The sequence below is a fragment of the Mixophyes fleayi genome, chromosome 2, assembly GCF_038048845.1.
Source record: "Mixophyes fleayi isolate aMixFle1 chromosome 2, aMixFle1.hap1, whole genome shotgun sequence".
Classification (NCBI taxonomy): domain Eukaryota; kingdom Metazoa; phylum Chordata; class Amphibia; order Anura; family Limnodynastidae; genus Mixophyes; species Mixophyes fleayi.
Genome location: NC_134403.1, coordinates 46,698,786 through 46,717,953, shown reverse-complemented (window position 1 = coordinate 46,717,953; position 19,168 = coordinate 46,698,786). Strand labels below are relative to the sequence as shown.

The 19,168-nt window shown below is 40.6% G+C and overlaps 1 protein-coding gene across 3 annotated transcripts in view; it reads right to left on the bottom strand.

The window, feature by feature from the left end:
* NUP58 (nucleoporin 58) overlaps positions 1–19,168 on the bottom strand; it is a 45,430-nt gene that overhangs the window by 21,348 nt on the left and 4,914 nt on the right. For 2 of the 3 annotated variants that reach the window (XM_075198914.1, XM_075198916.1), the window contains exons 2-10: positions 13,891–14,033; positions 7,879–8,025; positions 7,065–7,193; positions 5,901–6,002; positions 4,268–4,292; positions 3,981–4,046; positions 1,848–2,022; positions 806–885; positions 26–144 (exon numbers count right to left, since the gene is read on the bottom strand). In XM_075198914.1, the coding sequence (XP_075055015.1) occupies positions 26–144; positions 806–885; positions 1,848–2,022; positions 3,981–4,046; positions 4,268–4,292; positions 5,901–6,002; positions 7,065–7,193; positions 7,879–8,025; positions 13,891–14,033 (986 nt within the window). The remainder of the gene's footprint in view (positions 1–25; positions 145–805; positions 886–1,847; positions 2,023–3,980; positions 4,047–4,267; positions 4,293–5,900; positions 6,003–7,064; positions 7,194–7,878; positions 8,026–13,890; positions 14,034–19,168) is intronic. The other variant, XM_075198915.1, reaches the window with a different exon arrangement.

Here is a 19,168-nt window from a genome sequence, read left to right as displayed (position 1 = left end):
GCAACCCCAGCTTGTAAGACTGTACCTTGTGGAGTTAGGTGTGAGCTGTTTGCTTGTGTTGCTAGGTGGTTTTCCAGCTCCTCGATTTGCTGCCGGTACTGCTGCAACTGTACTTCAAACTGTTCCACCAATGTCCGGAAGTAGCTATAAAGTAGTATATAAAAGACACTTCAAGAAGTTGTATTTACATGTATATAGCACACAACACTGCATGCACTATTCAGTTTTACCTTGACTCTCTATTGCAACTTGTAAAAAGACCCTCACCCAACACAAATAGCTACAACCATACTTTGGATACTTCTAATATAGATAGTCAAATAAATACTTAAATAAAGCATATTTAGCATATGAAGTGACAACGACCCTGTATGCAAATCAACCAATATTCTGTATGCATAGAGTATCCTGTTACCTAGGAGACTACCACCCAATCCCACACATACTGGTTTTTATACTATCTCAGTGATTGAAAATGGACAAGTGCCACAGTAAGCAATGTCTGCTTTTCTAATCACATTGGCAGCCATTCATTTAGACAGATTTTATGTATAAACATATAAACTATGTGTAATGCTCATTGCTTGGCTTCTCTCTAGCCCAAGCAGGTGGTGATAGCTCTCTCCAGTCACAGGGGAGGGGTACAGATACCTTCTTGGCAGTTTTAAAAAGGCAGAGATGAGAGGAAAAAAGAGGAGCAGCTGCAAGTATAAGAGGATTATTTATGTTACAGTCACTACAGCAATAAGAACGTTAGAAAGGTAGTTTTATGTTTCTGTTGACTGTCCTGGAGGAGGAAACTTACTCTGATGGCGCTGTATTCTCATGTTGAAGGCCTGGTGGCGTTTTCTGCGTTCTTAAAGCTATTTCAGCATTTTTAAGTTCCTGAAAAATTAAAAAGTGTCTTACCAAGCAGGCAGGATTTAGAGACAGGGAGCTGTATTTTACGGCTGCTTAAAGACTGAATGATTTGCCCTTTAATCTGGGTATGCAGATTGTCCCACTCTTTCCCATACCATGGCCTCCAACTGGGGCGACGGATACACAACAGAGTGGTCTAGTAGAGCCCCCGTGTAACCGAGCGGATTGCCATATGGCTATTGTACAGTGAATAAATTAGCCTCATTAACCCTGTGTGTTGGATAATATAAACACTATAAGCCTGTCATCCAACTGAACTCGATAGCCAAGTTCAGTAACACTGCTTTCATACTGCCGCCCGGCAATATCCCGAGTATATGAACCCAGGATATTGCCGGGAAACAGAGGCTCCCACGGAGAGAAATTCTCGGATAGACCCTGTTCATACTGAACACGGGTCTGACCGGGTCTCCATGGCAACATCACAAGAGGAGCTCTGATTGGCTCCTTTTCTGATGTGTTTTTTTTTTGTTTTGTTTTTCAACTTTATAAGTGTGTTTGGCGAGACCCAGGAATTACCCCACCAAAAGTCCCAGGTCTAATTCCCGGGTCATCAGACCATTCATACTGCGCCTTGTCCCGGGTCGTCTGGGCTTGCCCCAGCAAAAAGCCGGGTTTTTGGCGCAGTATGAATGGGGTATAAATAACCTGTATATACCCAGCCCTTCCTTCATTAGCAGATTTACCCCATCAGCCTCTGGCCTGGTAGTGTACATACCCTACAGTATTCCTGGAGTCAGGATGCTGGTCCTAGGGGTTGGGTTTGGGAGGCAGTTTAAGACCCCTGGAGATACCAGGACTACAAACGTATAAAGGAAATTCCATCTATATGTAACACTGGATGTCAGATCTCTGGAAGTCCACTCTGTAATGGAACTTACCTAAATGTAATGTGTAGCACTGACAGTGGGAGCAGCAGTAAATACCTGAGCAGTTTCAAATTTCAGTTTGTCAATAGCCAGAGTGTTTCTCTGGAGGCCGCTGGACGCCACAGATAGGAGCTGTTTCAATGCTTCCAGGTCCTCCTGTACTTTCAGCATGGCTTTGGAGGACATCCTACTGATCTCCTCCTGCACTTGTTTCTGCTCCTTCACAAACTTCCTGTACAAGAGAGACAACAATATCTTCTCACCACAGCAGTCTTCACCATAGCACGGGCATCATCTTTACAAATAAAACTGCTTACATTTGAACTATCAGTTCATAAAGTTTGATATGTTGTTAAAGTAGGTGAACTGTGCTCTGTATGGACTTTCCATGGATCCGTTACACTTAAGTTAATCACAGAATGCTGCCATATTCCTGCCAGACTGTGCCTATGTAACTGCCTTGGACCAATACAACGTCCTGTAAGCGGCAATGTACATTAAGACATTTCTTTTTTTTAACCTTTTCACATATTAAGTCTTGTGCATATTAAGATACTGCGTTTAACAAATGCTGAGAGCATGCCGTTTGTAGACAGCACAATGCCCTGGGGATCACACTATAGCGCATGTTAAGGACGGCCTCACTGTTCCTTAGATAGCGGCATTTAGTGTGCGCTATATAGCGTGAAGAGGGGAGGTGAGCTGGCATAGGGATCATTGATACCTAGGTCATCGTACGCTTTACAGTGGTGAGCTCACACTCAAATCATAAGGTGACTATTAAGATAAATTACAATGACACATTCCTAGCTTTAAAAACAATATACACTTGGTAGAGATCTTCTGGTTCAGTACAATAAGGATAGGCCTGTGTTTGATACAGTCACCAATCTGTATAAGCACTTAGGTAAAGCTGCTGCCATATGAAGTGATTTTATTTAGTACCATCAAACATGGCAGCAATCTGAGGCTCAATGATGCACTGGTCCATGTGCGCACATTCATCGGGCAGCAGAGAATAATGTGCCACTACATTCTGTACAAGCCGGCGCACAGAACGATCTGACCGTTCACAAGTCAGCAACGTAAGCGCAAATCTAAAATTCTCAACCGTGCTGAACAAACTGACTGCAGTGTGTGGGGTCAACTTTAGGACAGAAACTGACAGAACTGAGCTCTCTTTATTCTGCATTATATGGCAAACCACAAAATAAAATGTCCTGTTAATGGTGCTTTAAATTTTAAATGACAATAGAATAATGGTTATGGAGGAGACTGCGGAAATATGAGACTTTTTGAGCAATTCTCTCGCTATAACAAAGAGATGCGGCCATTTTCTATTAAAGCTATGCAAAAAGTCTGTTCTATGCAGAATGTCCTTGTTTTGCTGGGAAAGAAAATAGAAAATAAATCAACTTATTCTTTTAATTTATTTTAATGGCATCAGGGCAAACCATTATGCAACACAGAAACCTGATAGCACCATTGCTGGATCTCTTGTAACAGTGATCTAAAACTAACCAGCATGGACCTAGATGTGTGTCACCTGCATGAATCTACACTATATTGCATTGCACAAGTAATAATCCATTACACTGGAGTCATTATCAATTTCCACACCTAATTACTTACCAGGAAGGGAAAATGCGGAGTAAGGACTAGGGATATAGCCAATACACATTGACTAGCATACATTTACCCAGAAGCCATGTGCAAAAAAATAAAACGTGAGTCAACAGTCTAGAGCAGGCCTGTCCAACCTGTAGCCCTCCAGATGTTGTGAAACTACAAGTCCCAGCATGCCCTTCCAGCTATCAACTGGTTGTCTACCAGCAAAGCATGCTGGGGGTTGTAGTTTCACAACACCTGGAGGGCCGAAGGTTGGACAGGCCTGGTCTAGAGAGTATATTTAGCAAACTACAGGTTTGAAAAAGTGAAGCTGTCTATAGCAACCAATCAGATTCTAGCTATCAATTATTTAGTACATTCTACAAAATGACAGCTAGAATCTGATTGGTTGCTACTGGCAACAGCTCCACGTTTTCAAACCCGCAGATTAGTAAATATAACCCCTAGGCTCCATTATTTTACTAAGTAAAAGGTGGAAAGAGCCTACTAAACTGAAGGAGCTGAAGCATGCCGCTGCAATGGAAAGAATATAGAAGGACTTCCAGGTACCACAAAACTTACTGGAAATTGTCAACATCCTGACAGATTAATTGAGGTAGATTTTCATCTTTAAGCGCTTTACTGTCCCTGAAAGGAAAAACATTTATAAACCAGATATTGTCGGTGTGCACACAAAATATGTTATTACACATTATAAAACATTGTTTAAAAACTATTTCGCAATAAATTGTGTGGTAAAAGTTTCATTCCATTATTGAAATATGGGTTTTGTGGTTGTGAACATAGAGGACGCTGCTGCTGTAGGCGTGAGAAGCGTAATGTGCAATAAGAACTGTAACATAACTTACTCAGGTCTGGTTCCAGTTTTATCACCTAAAAGAAAGTTACACTATTAGCATTGTATGAAGTAATATTATACAGCAATTCATTTACCCTGCATATTTAGCTACTGATTTTAACACATTAGATTTTTTTACATTTTTTTTTGCAGAATTAAAACAATATTTTTTTTATGATGGTCAGTAATGTGGAAGTTCCTCTCTTGTGCAGATATCTGCCTAATTCCTATGTACACCACCAATTGTGTGACATCGCTTTGCTTTCCGATGTATAAATAAGGTAACAGGAGAATTGTCATGTTCTCAAAAAGTGAAGCCAGCCCCAGAACACCAAGATCTGTACATTCATAGCCACTCCTGCCACTGTAATTACATAGCTACAAGTGACACTAATAAAAGGAGGAAATGTCTGCATAGTAGAAGTATAATAAACCGTTGAAATATTTAAAATAAACAGCTGTAAGTCGAATAATAATAAAACAAATAAATAAGAATATTTCAAATTGACAAATGACTTTCGAGGTGTAGACAACTCAGGCCGTAGGAATCTTGGGTCAGGGCCCAATAACTCCGACCTTACCAGCCAATCCAAGAGTCTACAACGGAGCTTTTCTTTTTAGCTAATGCTAGAACACGAACGAACAGCTAGGAAAAAAATATATACTGTTCTATTATTATTACTATCGTAGATTTATAAGGCACCACAGTGCTCCACAGCGCTGTACAGTATGGAAAACAGGACATACATAAAACAAGGACATACAAGGCAGACATGAAAACAAAGGGTATGGAGGATCCTGCTCATTAGAGAGCTTACATTCTAAGTGAAGAGGGCACAGCTGAAACAAAAGTGCGTGTGGCTTAGAGTGGAGATTAGGACAGCTGTGAGGATGTACTAGTGTGAATAGTATCATCAGGGATAAGGTAAGCTTAAAAAAAATAAATCGAGAGAAAATCTAAAGATTTAAAAGTTGTGGGAAAGCCTGACTGGGCGTGGTAAGCAATGCCATAAGTGAGGAGAAGCACAGGGGAAGTCTTGTAGGTGCGAGTAAGAAGTAGTTATATAGGATTTATAGGAAAAAACATTAAGACAACTTCCATGATTCTACCACTAATTCCACAAAATAACCACCGAATGGAACACACTGGAGGGAACAGAATGTTGTTACCTGCCTGGCGTATACAGCTGCACTCCTGGATGATAGGAATTAGATATCATCCAGATACATATCTCTCTTCCAGAGTGCGGCTCTATATGCAATACAATTACATCCAGCACATAGTTTTCATCACATGTTACCAGATCAGGGATACAACACTAAAACACAGCATCCAATATCACATTGCGGCAATGGTTTCCTGAACACATGGATAGTGAATTATAAGCTGTAGTGCCACTTTAGATAATTACATAATCTGTCAGGATGTGTATTTTATTTACGGTGGAAGCAGTTGTGTAAACATCCTATATTTATATTCAGAACCTCTTTTTCTTGCTTTACTTTTAATGGAGTTATTTAACCTTACATTCTGATCTTCTGTCATGTTTCAGGAGAAATATAATCCTGCATGCTACAGTGACAAACAAAACTAAACACATTAAGCAAAAAAAGTAAAGTCATTCGATAAAGGGAGCACGTACTTTTTTTGTCCGAGGAGCTGCTAAAGTCTATGCCACCAAGCCCTTCATTAGTGGCAGCCTGAGGAGCAGGCGCAGATAAGCCAAGTGGGTTCTGTCCCAGACCTGGAAACAAAGAACAAGTTGTTACTGCACACCAGGTATTAAGAGACAGACTCCTGCAGTTGCTCAATGTTTTAAATGACAATTCCACTTTTATAGTATTTTTCAAAATGAAGCTCATATCTACAACAGTGGGTGCCCTTGGCCTGGAACCCCCGTTCACTGCACCTTAGAACCCTGATGAAATTGGGGTTCCACAAAAGAAACCAATACACAGAGCATGTAATGGAAGAGCTTAACCTGGCAACGCATCATTCGGACACCAGGGCAGTAATTACTTATTACAGTAAATAAGTGTTGGGACTTTCAAATCTTATTACACTGAATACTATATTGTACTATGTATAATCTAAATATGCTCCACTAGTGTCTGTATATATTAGACACAGATTCAAGTTAGATTATTAAGTAGGGGTCAATAACAAAGACTTGAACTGTGCCATTATTTTACAATTTGAGTTTGTTTGATGCACAATTATAGAATGTTCATCCGTGTAGCAGCATGGGTGAATATTATATTCCTAAATATTATAAAATAAATATATTATATACCTAAACTAAATAAAAACATCTATGTGAAACCGACCCTCTTTGCAAGAGCTCATTGGAATTTAGATGCATCCTGTGCTTTGTGGAGCACAGAAGGCTTGTTTGCTGTAAAGATCAAATCATCTCCAGCAATTCAGCAGCAGCTAGTTTGCGGTGTCTATCCATGCACAGAACAGAGCTTATAGTGTTAAAGCCACTTGTCCATTGCACAGTGAATGCCAGAGACAGGTTGTGGTCGTCCAACACTAAATGCCCCTTTTCTTTCAAGAAAAAAAATGGAATACAAAACGCCATAATACAATAGTTTGCTTCCAGACAAAGGTCTCCATGCTGCTGTCACCCACCCAATATACTTCCCACACACTTTCCAGAGCAGCACAGCTATTTTATATATTATTGCTTGGTTAGTAAGCATGGAAATTATAAATAGTATGTAAATATAATCTGCATAGACAGCATAAATATGTAAATATTGAACACGGTAAGGAACGCATTTATGAAAGCTGTCACAATTACCTGAAAGTACTGGATTTGTACTTTGGAAGAGTGATCCAGACAGTCCTGGAAGAGTCCCAAGTGAAAGCCCAGGGGGCGCTGTAGTCGTAGCTGTGGTACCAGCCAAATTCAAAGAAAATCCGGTTCCCCCTTGAAGCAAACCAATAATGTTATATAGAGATGTCCAGAAAAAGTGTTTTTTGTTGTTTTTCTTTTTTTAAGTGAAGCTCTCCCGTAGAGCGACTGGTGTGAATGGATTGTCAACACACTGTATCGAAACCACAGTGCAGGCATCCATTTTGTGGGCAGGACCAGCAAGCAGCCTATCAGTTTGCTAGGATCCTGTGACATCACTTAACTAGCAACGCCTGGCTAATAATCATAATGCCTGACTAATATTCATGGGGTACTTAGCAGAGGAAACAATACATTTAGCTGCCATGTGATTGAAGTGGGCTGCAAAGCCAACAGTACAGTGGGAATGAATGGGTGGGATAAGATAGCAACATCATACGTTGGTTTTTATATTAGTATCTGTGAAACCTTCAAGCGTTCCCACCTCCTCACGGTCATTGGAGACAGAGTAGTTCCACTGACTCGAGAGCCGACAGCTGTAAAAATGGATTTAGAAAGCCCAAATGCAATAGGAAAAATATATTTACAATACTCTGCCTTTTGCGATTGTGTCTGTATTACATGACTACAAAACAAATGGAATGGAATGTTTTCATGTAATCTATACACTATAGAAGCCGTCAATATTCAAGATAATGCAGCCTATCAGTAGGACCAATCTGTGACACTACCGATGCATGAAAGCCCAATCCTTCCCTACCTGTTGCTGGAGCAGAGGTCAGAGTAGAGGCCAGTCCGGTGGCTGAGGTAGTAGCAGTAGGCAGAGAGAACGGTGTAGCAGATCCTGCAGGTTTACTGAAATTCAAACTGAATCCAGTGGTTGGTGCAGATGCCGTAGTCGCTGCTGCTGGTGTAACAGATAAACAAATTTATAGGACATGAAGTTTTACAAATACACAGAGACCATAGCTGAAAATAGTCAGGACAGAAAGCTTTTTGGAACAGAAGCATTTATTAGGTATACACTGTGGCAGAAAACCCCAAAATGCTACAGAGAGAGAAAGTGATGTGGTCTAAAAGGTGGGACAGTCCCATAGTACACACAGACTACACAAGTCATGGCAACAGTATAATATCTGTAGGAAGAAGATCTGATAAGATCAATTCAATGTACACTAATCGGGTATTATAATATAGTATTAAGCGCCCCTTACTGTAAATTACTACCTTAAAGAATCCCAGAAGCCACATAGCCAACATGCCACATTACTGTACTATATCTACTGTTTTCTTCCATATAGTGCCTTCATAGTTCCCTGGGAAACACAGGTATGTAATATATTTAAACAAAAATCATATAATAGGATTTTTATACTTGTATGAAATCCATTTCTCCTAGTCCATTGGGGGACACCGGGGACATTGGAGTTTAGTGTAGGTGAGATAGGCACTTTAAGGAAGTTGTTAGCTAGCCCTAGCTCCGTCCCCACTATATCCCACTTCCTGCTTAAGCCTCAGTTTAAAAGACTGTAAAATTTATATCAGATGAAATTACACTTTTATTTATCTTTTAATTATGCATGTATATATATGCTCAAGGACCTATATAGATCTCCTAAGATATATCCTCTATTAGTTTCCAATATGTTTACAGTGCACTTAATTCTATAAGAAATATGTACCATTTTATGTCACCAATGTTTATTATCATACAAGTATAAATGTTCATAACTATGACCATTAAAGATCATGTTGTGTAACGCACTACTGGTTTCATTGCCAAGCAGTATGGCCACTCCTACTCTGCTATCATTAGTGAAGAAAAACACAACCCAACTATTAAAATTTGCCCTCTTCGCACAAAGTAATCCCCCTCAAGAGAGTCCCAGTGACAAAACAAAGTGATGTATGGCTTGACAGGAGTTATGATTGGGACACGGGACACATCACACAAACGTGTACACACACACACACACACACACACACACACACACACACACAATGTCATATCAGGGGAGGATTTTATTTTACTCACAGTAAAATCCATTTCTCAGAGTCCATCAGGGGGACACTGCAACAACGGGGTATAGCAGCTGGAGTCTGGAGCGAGGGCACTACTATGCTCCCTACTATGGCTGCCATGTGGTTAGACAGACAACCACATGGCAGGCCAGCACACCTGTTTGTCTGACACACTGTGATGCCTCGCCCAGAAGGCACCTACCGCCCTGGTTGAATGAGAACTCAAACCAACAGGCTCAGGTCTGGACATCTCAATGTAAGCCAAACGAGCAATAGATTGTTCAGATGCTGGGCAACCACGCTCATGGGCATTATACAGGATGAAGGAAGTATTGGTCTTACGTACCAAGACCGTACGGGCCACATAGCATTTGAGAGTCCGGGCCACACCCAGAAGCATCACAAGTTTGAGACTTAAGACAAAATGCTGGAACAACGATTTCCTGGTTCAAGTGAAAATGGGAGACCATCCTTGGAACAAAAGTGCATTTAAAAGAGGGTTTAGTGCAAAGTACTGCCCTGTCACAGTTAAAAACAAAGAGAAGGGGGATTTACAGTATAGAGTCCCCAACATCGTGCCGAAGAAATATATCAAATGATTCTAAGGGATCTCTAGTAAGTGCCTTGAGCACTAAATTGAGATCCCAAGAGCTGAACATGAAGAACTCCCTGCAAGATGGTCTGCACATCTCACAGTAACGCCAACTTGCGCTGGAGGATAAGGGATAGCGCAGAGATCTGCATATTTAATGAGGAGAGTCTGAGCCCCTCATCAAAACCCTCCTTTAGAAAAGATAACAGGCGTGAAAGTCTAAACAGATGTGTGAAAACTCAGATCCTCACACCACTGAACACAATGCCCTTCATACACTAGAATTAGCTGAAGAAGGTTTACACTCCTTAATTATCATCTGCTACACTTAGAGCAAAAAAAACCTGGCCCGAAGGATCGGGGTTTCAGTAGCCACGCTGTCAAAGCCAGACGCTCTATAAAGAGTGGCACAGAAGAGGACACCGTTCAAAAGTTAGGACGAAGAGGAAACCAGTAAGATGGACTGCCGAGGATAGCAGAGTACCATGCCCTGCATGGCCAATCCAGAGCCACCAAAATGTCTGTCGCTCGTTCTCTTTTAAGCTGTTTTAATACCCGCGGGAGCACAGAAATGGTGGAAGGAACACAGAAAAAATTTCCACTGAATCATCATGCAATCCGTGTACCATGCCCTGGGGTCTCTGGACTTTACACAGAACTGGGTAACTTGAGGTTGATAAGGGATGCCATGAGGTCCATCTATGGCTGGCCCCAGCTGTGACAAACTGTGTCGAAAGCCAAACCAAGAAATTGCATCTGTCGAGCTGAAATCAACGAAGACTTGGGTAGATTGAGAATCCAGATGTGTCACTCTAAAAGAACGCATGCAACCTACCATAATGGAAAATATTTTGGTGAAGACCTTCTGGCCAGTAGCTAGGGCAATGGGTAAACCCCGAAACAGATAGTGTTCATTACGAACTGCAAAAGCAGCAGACACTGATGCCCCTCCCATATGGGAACATGGAGGTAGGCATCTTTTCAATCAGGGGATGCAAGGTATTCCCCTTTTTCCAATCCAGCAATCACCGACCACCACAACTCCAACTTAAATCCCAAGACCCAAACAAGTTTGATGAGGGTCCTAGGATTCAAAAATCAGTCAAAATGACCTGTCTAGCTTTGGTACTAGCAAGGGACTGGAGTAAAATACCATACCCCTTTCTTGGGTATAAACAGGAACTACTACTACGAATACTACAACAAAGCCAGAACCTTCCAAATAGCTTCCTTGAACGCCAACCTCGTATCTGCAGGCAGGTAGGTAGGTCTGTGGTGAACAACATGTGGTGCGGAAATTTGACAAAGTCTATGACATATCACCTCAGTCACCACTCAGGTCAACCAATGATCCTGAAACTGCTGGAGACAGGCACCCACCACTAGGACATAGTGTACCATCCAGCTATGCTGTGGGATTTTCTGCAGGCATTGTAGCACCAATTCGAGCGGACTCCTGCTTTTCTGATACAGACCTTGAGAAGGCAAAGACTGTCCTCTAATGAAGGTTCCTCTCATTCTACAGAAGCAACAAAACCTTGCTAGTTTTGGGTTACTGATGGTAAGAAAGAAGCTCTTACTTTCTGTAGCTACATTAACAATTAGCGCCAAGGATAAAGACTCCAACACTCGCTTAGACAAGGACCAGAAATGTAACCACAAGGAATGTCTGTCTGCTATGGTTCTGCCAACACTAATAATTCAGCTCTAAATCTATTTTCCTGCAGACCCGTAGCCAATTGTTTCACCCATTTTTTTAATTGCTTTTTTATCCAGGCTGTGGACATGGCTGGTCTGAGCAAACTTCTTGCTGTTGCTTAAACAGACCTGAGACGAACAGTTCAGCAAGCTCTGGTTCCACAAAACCTAAAGTCTGTCTCACCCCCAGTACCCTGAGTAGGACAACACTCATTCTGTGCAGGATGCCTCCAGAGAGCAGACTCGTGAATTAATTCTCTATCCTCTTTAGAAGTAAAATCAGAAACAATTGTTTGCAGTTTTTAGAAATATGGCATTTATCCGTTTTCCATTGGGGAGCACTGAGGCCGCCCTGAACAGACCCTGAGCAGGTTCAGCTAAACTTAAAGCCAGCCCTGTTTCTGCCTGAGATGGCACCATAGTACTAGCTAATAGGAATGACTGCTGAGATATGAGAAGAGATTCAACTACCTCTGCAGCCATTACATGAGTAAGCCAGAGATGTAGCCCAGACCAGTTCTTCCATGGCCGCCTGTGCAGGTGCAGAGGAGCGCTGAACACGGTCCTTCGCCTCACAAGCCGTACACAAGGCATCCGGGCAGACAGTCCATAAGATGATTTAGAATTCTATTTGGCACTGGTACAGTGTAACTCAGACCTTCCAGCGGACCTCTTATCCTTGGAGGTTCCCTTCTCAGACATGGTGGTGAAAACGAACGTACACAGACACACCAGGAAATCAATTGCATGTAAAAGCTATTCTAATATCACATGTTAAAATGAAAAGATTATTATTAAAGGGGAAGATGTCTGCAAACACTATTAGAAACTCAGGCAACCCTGATGCTGTTTAGCAGTACAGTTTACTGGTCACTTAGAAACAGGCTCACACACTCACTACTCAAGTTAAAACAGATAGGAGAAGGTAATGCAGTAAGCCATTATAGAAATTGCAGCCAAGTCTGTGAGCAAATGATACTGGATAAGGGGGCAACAGCAGCGGTGAAAACGAGGCACAAGTGCAAGAAAAATGGCAGCATCTGCTGAAGAACTGAAGAAGCCGACCAAACAGGGCAGGAGCCACTCGACCAAACACATAAACCTTGTCACCGCCTCTATAGTCTGTTCCCCATCTGATATCCAGGACTCAAACTGTTTATTGTGGCTCTTGCCACTGGATCTGTTCACTCCCTGGAGTAGATCTGCTTCTGCAGCACATCCCTTGCTACAGTAGTGCAGAGTTGCTCGCTGCTAAGGGGGAGATATCAGTGTTATTGCTCAAGCTCCATCTCTGCAGGGCAGCAGCTATCACTATAGCCCCCTCACACTGCCATAGTGTGGAGGAGACAACCTCAGCTCTTGCAGATTTAAAGTGTCTCCAGATTCCACCTACTATACCCCATTGACACAGTGTCCCCCAATAGCAGGAGAGAGAAATAAAAATAAAGTATCCACGATTTGTGCACCTAGCACCAAATTCAATTCGCCCCTAAACAAAAACTTTGGGGAAGCAAAAAATAAATAAATAAAAATATCTACAGCTTAAACCTCAGGTGTCCTTTTAATAATAATATATTAAAAATATATAAACAGGTGTAAACTGACAGATATAAATATATATTAGTTTCCTCTAAAGTTGACAGCCCAAAGTTAACCTGGCCTTCAATATAACATAATGACCCAATACATTCAGCATTGTAAAAGTTAAAGGACACATCCATCTTTTCGAAAGTTCTGATCCCATATTACTTAGGTCTCCCTAATAGGAGATCTCCACTGGCTTTTGTTACAGCTGCCTCTTAATAGCTGTAAAGGCCCCATGCCTGGAAACAAGGTTCCCCATGTTACCCTTAGCAGTCACCCCATCAGCAGTGTATCGTGCACACACCTTTGTTTCTCCACAGACAACAAGACTCAGGGCAAGATTTACTAAGCTGCGGGTTTGAAAAAGTGGGGATGTTGCCTGTAGCAACCAATCAGATTCTAGCTGTCATTTTGTAGAAAGCACTAAATTAAAGCTAGAATCTGATTGGTTGCTATAGGCAACATCCCCACTTTTTCAAACACGCAGCTTAGTAAATCTAGCCCTCAGAGTCTCAGAAGGGCTATTCGGCAGCCCACTGTCACAGGTCCCACGGAAAAAAACAGGGGAAGGGATTGCAGTAAACAGAGGCAACAGTAATACAACATGTGTGTGTATGTGTATAAATAAATGTATATATATATATATATATATATATATATATATATATATATATATATATATATATATATATATCATATACACACACACACACACACACATACATACATACACACACACACACTAATGTATCAGAGACAGACATTTTATAGAATGAACCAATATTAAGTTGCAGCATGTAACTATAATCTAGTGCATCCTTTAAAGTCAGTTATAAAATGTGTATTGTTAAACCAATAAGAAAATAGAAGAACTACCTGGATTTTGTAGGCCTAATGTGAATCCCGTGGTGGGTTTTCCTCCAAAAATACTTCCAGGCACCCCTGTTGCAGCTACACTTGTTGCTGGGGTTGCAGATGTACCGAAACCACCAAACGGTGTCCCAGCTGCACCGGTGTTACTGTGAGAAACAAAAATACATAACATAAAATACATTGTTTCTGATAGGGCAGATCCATCACCAGTGAACATTAGCTACATCTAGTTTTTACCAAACACAACATATAAATGTACATCCGCATAAGACCTTTTCCTCAGAGGGAATCTTACCATAATAATTGTATTCTCCATTTATATATATAATGATATTAAATCTATAAAAGACAACTGTATAAAAAAAAAAAGTTACTATGCTAGGACTTTAATTTTTATGATGGTGCTTGCATAGTTTACCATTCAATACAGATGCCATTGTCTCTGTTTTCTTCCCCATAATACATTGAATCATTTAGGACTTGGTACAATATTAAAATTACTGTAAATATGACAGAACAAGCACAGTGGTAGATACACAATTACCTATGTTTGCTTGTAGCCCACACAAAGATACCTCTAGATTCTTTAAAACAAAGAACTTTACTGATGTTTCCTTGGCATCTCCTTTCCTCCCATTCCATATTTTGTCACGATCCAGAAATCCTCATTAAAACAGAAATAAGCCCACTAATACCCAAAGCCTGTGTGTTACCAACCACGCCATCTAGCTCATCCTCTTGTAGGTCAACGCTATTATAGGAAGAACGCTCCTCCATATATATTACACTGATAGGGTGCAGGCACCCAAGACAGAGACAGGCTTGCAGTCTCCATGATCAGTATGGATTGCTGGATTCACACACCAGATTGAGGCCAGCTATGCTTTCATTTAAAGCATAGTTACAAAGCTATAATTTGCCATTTCATCTTAATCCAATTTCATCATATTTTTAGTCACTTTGAACTATGCTGTAGGATATAGTATTAGTTTGTGCACTAGGGGAGACAAAATATTCCCACAATCTGAGGATGAAACTAGGTTCTGCCCTCTGCTTTTATCACTCCACACCGCTTATCTTGGTGAATTTATTTGTTAATTTGGCCTCCAGCACTACCTCTATTCTGATGACATCCAAATCTACCAATCTCCAAGTCTGTTCTACACTTGCTTCTAATATCAACTCTGCCCTTTTAAAGCTAAAAAGTAAGTTCTCACAAGCAAGAAAATCCCTTTATCTCCTCCACCTTGTATACCCCTTAGTGTATATACGCATTGCTTTCCCCACTAGGTGGCGCCTTACAAACCAATGATAATACTCATTACTATGCAGAGGAATGTCAAAACAAAATATTTTTACCACCATGCATTAAAATGTTTTTGTATAGTTGACTCCTATTTAGTTTCCTGATTTTATGAAATGCATACAACATTTTATTACCCCTTTCAAAATAGTTTTTATTAATCATGTCTTCTGGGAGACAAGACTTCCAGCCTCTAGAACAAGAATCAGGGAACTTTTTTTTACCTTTTACCCCAAAAATATATTTAGATACGCCGACGTAACCCACTTTATTTGGAAGGAAGGAAATTTTATATTATTAATTATTGGAATTCAAAATTTTATTGAATCTATTCAAAATTTCTTTGAAAGCTTCAAATTCAAAACTTCAGGTTTTGGAGAATTGATGTTGCTTCATTTTTGATACGAGAACATCAATATTGGGGCATTTTGATGTCAGAGCAATTTGGATACAGTCTTCAGCGTCCAATCGATTTCTCTGCTTTGTTTTTATGTTCGCTAGAGTGGAAAATTCTTGTTCGCAAAGGTAGGTTGTTGCAAAAGGCGGCAACTTTTTGACTGCCTCCTCGTGCAATTTTGAATGCCTTCTGTTGACATCCAAAAATATGACAGATCTGCTTTGTTTTCAAATGCAATATGTGCTTCATTATTGCATCGACGCTCAAGAAGTGCCTCTGCCAACCCCTGAGGCTCTTTTGGTACAACAGCAATTTCACATTTAAAGGGGTCTACAATCCAACTGGCAGCATGTGAATTGGCAGCATTACCCCCAGGATTTTTTACCCCGTTCCCTGACCACTGCTCTAGAACCATATAATGAAAGCAAGAATCCTTAATTATAACCTTCAAGTTCCTCCAACCAGTAAGTTTTGTGAGAATTCCCTTACAGTGCTGATATATAAATATATATAGAAAAGTCACTTCCACTATTTAAAATAAGAGGACCTTATAATCAACAATATGCATTATTTCCAACTATAGTTTCATACTCCATATGTGGCAACCGTATTTTGATGCTGCCGCCTCATTACTCATGCACTTATGAGCCAATATATTTAACTGGGCCATTAGTTATCCCATAACCTCAACACAGAACCTGCTCAGATAGAGGATTTCGACAAAGAAATCCAGAAAGCCTGGTCACTTAGCAACTCTACAGGAAACCTTGCTAGAAATAAATATGTATTTTACTTAAAGGTTTGCATGCTGGTCAGTGTCAGTCAACCAATGCTAGTGTAGTGTGCACAGCTTGTTGGCTTATGACAAAAACAAACATGAAATATATACAAATTGGCTATCGTTAAAGAACTCCTGGAAAAAAAAAGTTTAAATCCACTATTGTTTTCCCAGTCCCTCCTTACTTGTGTCGTTAACTATTACCACTCTCATAGGCGCTAACAGCTTAAACATCTATTTGAATGACAACCAGTCACTTGCCCACGACAGGCATTAGTGGTTGTCGATGCCCCTCCCCTGTGTATCTCCTTCAGCCCTGATGCCCGTACTGAGCGCACCTTCTACCACTAGAGGGCCACAGTGAGTGCTGGGAAGAGTAGACTTTCATTGTGTTCTGTCTACAGCACCCTTGGGCATGAGACCCTTCCACTACCAACTTGCTCTGCTGCAGTAGGGTAGGTCAGGAGCACAAGAGAACCCTTGAGAAAAGATATTTGGGCAGTACTGTGCTGAATATATAAAGAGCAGAATGTTTTATGACAGAGGCATATACAAAATGTGATATAGCATATATTGTTACTATCAGGGCAGTTTATTATAGGACATTTGCAGATAAATGGACAATAAATCATTCAGATTCCTCACTGTACCGAGACCTGTCCTGGCATTCAAAAAAAATCAAGACACTGCACTTTTTCACGTTTAGTTACATTTTAAGCCAATGACAATGTGAATCCCCCTGAACAAAGTAACTTTGCTCATGTGACAACCAACTGCTACTGTACATTTACCTCAAGTTTGAAACGGACCCCTTGTTTTTCTGAAGTAAGCTGCTTTTCCTTCCCATTTTCTCAAATCCAAATTCAGTCTAGAATCCACATTGCAACCCTGGTTTGCCACTAACCTACTGTACATAACCATTATGCTGACACAATGCAAACCAACCAGTGACATCACAATGAACAATTTTGATGAAAAATATTTACTAGAGGTATAATCTTTAGAAGAAAAAAAAACTTTTCTGTGTTCAAATTTACAAAATACAGACATGAAGTTTCTAATTTGATAATAAAATCCACCACCTTCCAATGAAACTGCTCTCACAAAAGTGATCAATGATCTACATACTGCAAAGTCTAAGGGGTATAATTTACTAAACTGCGGGTTTGAAAAAGTGGGGATGTTGCCGATAGCAACCAATCATATTCTAGGTGTCATTTTGTAGAATGTACTAAATAAATGCCAACTAGAATCTGATTGGTTGCTATAGGCAACATCTCCACTTTTTTCAAACCCACAGTTTAGTAAATATACCCCTAAGGGTAATTTTTTTTATCTCGATAAAACGTTACCTAAAGCTCAACATATCCAGAACAGCTGATTACCTTCCCTCCAGCCAGAGTCACCACCACCCCTCAAATCTCCCTCACTGTCAATAACTGTCTTAGTGTCACACTTGACTCCGCCCTTTGCTTTATTCCTCACATCCAGACTCTCTTCCAGTTCTGTGGACTCCACCTTAAAATCATTGCCAGAATATGCCCTTTCTTACTCAACAGGCTACCAAAATCTTATCCATTCTCTCATCATCTCCCATCTCGACTACTGCAGCCTCCTGCTATCTGACATTCCTGACACCCATATTTCCACACTTCAATCCATCCTAAATGCTGCTGCAAGGCTGATCTTCCTCTCTCACTGCTCCACCACTTTTAAAATCCCTACACTGGTTTCCTGTGTCCTCCAGAAACCAAGTCAAATTACTCAGCCTTTCCCACAGCCTTTAAATCTTCAGATGTTCTCTAAAAACGAATATCTTTTTTTTTTTTTTTTTAAACTTAAATAGTATTTTTATTAGTTTTCAAAATTTAGGGGGTACAGAAAATAAAGAAGGAAGGTGAAAGGGAAGGACAAAAAGAAAAGGGTAGGGGGGTACATAGTTGGGAGGAACACAACAAACAATACAATATCTGTAATACACTCAATGTGAGTAGTCAGGAACCTTATAAAAGTTACTTGTTCAAAAAGAAAAAGAAAAAAAAAAAGCCACCTGGAGGGTACTATGGAAACCGATGTAGATCCATTAAGCGAGGGTGGATGAAGAGGCGGAATATAGTTTGATTGGGCCACCTTCTATAACATACTCGTGCCAACTAAACTCTCTCACTAATGGGGATGAAGGGGCAGTAGAATATAACATGCCCACAGTCTCCAATTCAAAGCTATATTGTACTTTGACCACTAACTTCTTTATCGCAGGTGGGAATGGGGATTTCCAGCTTTGTGCTATAGAAGCCCTTGCAGCAATCAAAATATGACCAAACACATATTTAGCATGAAGTGGAAATTGCGGGGGAAAGTGATGTAACAATGTAACTTCAGGGGCAGGAATAACAGTCTGGGCACCCAGAACAACTATGAGAGTACAATTCCAGAATACATGCATTATGTCGCCTGGAATACCACATTGTCTCCAACAGAATTTAGACTGAGCAAGCCACATTTTTTGGATTCGGGTCGGGGTGAGGTACTGCCTGTTGATTAGCTTTACCATCATTTCTGTATGATTCATACATTTAGACATTCGAAATGAGTTAACAAAAATAGCTTCCCAATGTTCGCTAGTTAGGTCAATGCATTTAAATTCTAGTCTTATTTTCTGACGAGGATGGGAGAAGGTAGCGATACCAAAAGGTAATGCCAGCTTTATTAGTTCCTTTTGTCAACTTCATGTGCATCAGGGCCGGGGGAGAGGTCACACCCAGGCCTTGTCTGGGTAGGGCTGTGGACCAATGTCTTAACT